Source organism: Elephantulus edwardii, unplaced genomic scaffold (assembly GCF_000299155.1).
Source record: "Elephantulus edwardii isolate Elephantulus edwardi_28Jun2011 unplaced genomic scaffold, EleEdw1.0 scaffold00039, whole genome shotgun sequence".
Taxonomy (NCBI): domain Eukaryota; kingdom Metazoa; phylum Chordata; class Mammalia; order Macroscelidea; family Macroscelididae; genus Elephantulus; species Elephantulus edwardii.
Window position 1 is genome coordinate 14,019,504 of NW_006399789.1, and position 2,572 is coordinate 14,022,075.

At 36.1% G+C, this 2,572-nt stretch overlaps 1 protein-coding gene across 1 annotated transcript in view; it reads left to right on the top strand.

Moving 5' to 3' along the window:
• The window catches only part of MOXD1 (monooxygenase, DBH-like 1), a 151,348-nt gene that overhangs the window by 117,613 nt on the left and 31,163 nt on the right, over positions 1-2,572 (top strand). Inside the window, exon 9 of the mRNA XM_006885022.1 lies at positions 1,546-1,688. Within this exon, the coding sequence (XP_006885084.1) occupies positions 1,546-1,688 (143 nt within the window). The remainder of the gene's footprint in view (positions 1-1,545; positions 1,689-2,572) is intronic.

Sequence of the window (2,572 nt, forward strand, 5' to 3'; positions counted from 1 at the left end):
AAAATAATGGGAAACTACTATCTATTAAGGTTTAGAAAAACTGGTAATTTGGCTTAGTAGATAATTAATTTATTTGTTTTCAAAAATATGGTGTCAGTCTCCCTTACAATAAAGAACTACAATGTTTATATACATGATGACAAGTTTACAGAAAATTCAATGTAAGCAGGCACAAATTGTATCAAACTGAAGGTATCAAATTAACCAAGTATCCTCATGAGAATTTTACATCATATAAATAGATAAATGGGTTGTTACTACAACACCAGCAGTAAACATTATGAGAGATGGAGAAAGGATTGAAGTGGTCAATGATTTCATCTTTGTTAGATCAACAGTCAGCACCCTTGGTACCATCAATTAGGAAATAAGGAGATGTATTGCATTGGGCAAGCCCACTGTCAGAGACTTCTCCAAAATGCTAAAGAGTCATGATGTCAGTTTGAAGACTAAAGTGCACCCGATCTAGGCCATGGTATTTTCCATCACATGCTATGTATCTGAGAGCTGGACAGTGAATATGGATGACAGGAGAATAATTAATGCCTTTTTATTGTGATGTTGGAGAAGAACACTAACTAAATGTCCCATGGACTGCCAAAAGAACAGATATGTTTTGGGAAAAGTGCAGCCAGAGTGCTTCTGGAAGACAAAGATGGTAAAGCTTTGTCTTTCATACTTTGGACATGTAGCTAGACGGGGCTCTTCCTTGGAAAGAGACATAATGCTTAGAAAATGGTGGGTCGACAAAGGAATGGAAGACCCCCAATGAGATGTATTGACACAGTGACTTCAGCACTTGGGCTCTAGTGTGTCAAGACTGTGAGGCTGGTCCAGGATAGGGCAGCGTTCCAGTCAGCTGAACCCTGTTCATAGAGACTCTATATGCCGCACTCAACTCAACAGCGTTTAACAACAACAAAGAGAATCTTAAGATTATTGCTATTTTTCTTATGAGCTTCCATTAAAAAAAATAAAAGGCAGCCTTTGCAAGATAGAAGTAATTATGTTAATTTTAAAATGTGTTGCAACCTTTTTTTTTCTGGTTTTTATTTGTAGTATAAATATTTAAAGCATGACTGATAATTTTACTGCTGCTAATAATTCCCTTCCTAGCTGTGCTTTTCCTGTTCTTGTGGACAGTTGGACATGCGAGAAGATGGTGAATTTATGGCCTAACCAATTTGTTTTCTCTCCCTAATACAGGCAGCCTACACCTGGGAAAGAATTCCCAGTGACCAACATTGTGACTCCTTAGTGATCCAAAACCTGGCAACAATTTAATTCTTTGTAGACTTATCAAAATGCTGTTTAATTTACTGTGGAATTTTCCATTCTCTTACTTGAATATTTCTTATCAAGAAGGTGATATATCATCTTATAAGGCACCATCATCTTAAAAATATTTTATTATTATTATTATTAAGCTTTAAAACATTCCATTCCAGGGATGAAAGGAATAGTATGATGTTACTGGCTTGGGTGTTGTAAGTGTCATAGCTGGTAGAAGATAAACTTGTCTGCATTAAATATCTCCACTTTCAGGGAGGCTTGAGCACCAGAAATGAAATGTGTCTCTCCTACCTTCTTTACTACCCAAGAATCAATCTTACTCGTTGTGCAAGTATTCCAGACATCATGGAGCAGCTTCAGTTCATTGGTGTTAAGGAGATCTACAGGCCTGTCACGTAAGTAATAAATGTAGTTCCAGTTTTGGGTAATTAACTCTAGAGAAGAGTGGGCTTCATTTTGTATCAGTCTCATTGCTATGCTACCTATTACTCTCATATGTGCTGTTCCATCCCATTATTCTGAATTGGAGGGATGAGTAAAGCTTCCAAGTTTTGTGTCATGAGTTACAAAGAGCACATAGATTTGGTGCTAAGAAGACCTACAGGCTCAACGTCTGGTAGTATTCATGGCTAATATTTATTAAGCTGAAGGACACAAAGCAAAATAAACAGAGATTAGGCATTCATGAACCAGAGATTAGGCATTCATGGTCCAGAGGAAAGTAGATTTAGGTTTCCAATAGTCTTCTCATAGATTCACACAGGATATATTTATTCTGTCAACCTCTAGTTGTAACAATGTACATGAAACTTATCTTCCTGTAGTTTCTCAGAGGAAGAAAATCTGGAGGAAAGATTCCATATAACTTAGTTCTTCCCTCTCATGCTTTATAGACTATCTGATCTGTGATCTGTATGAAATGGTCTAAACCTTATTTAAATAATTAAAAATTAAATTTAACCTACTTACCAATCCCTGAATGTAAACAGACATTTATTCATATTAAGATAAATGGTTTTCCATATGGGTTTCCTTTCAAAATAATAATTCTAAATAGTAAAATAACTAACAATAATATGACAGAAGTACAAATTGTGATTTGTGAGAAAAAACCCCAACAAAACCTAGATTAGTTGAATGATAATATAACACTCATGTAGGTAATCTCCTCCTGTGTAATTTACTGCCTCTGAAAACCCTCTGGAGGGTTTACTGCCTCTGAAAACCCTCTGAATGAATCAGTCCTGGCTCGACAGCACACAACAATAACAGCAACATA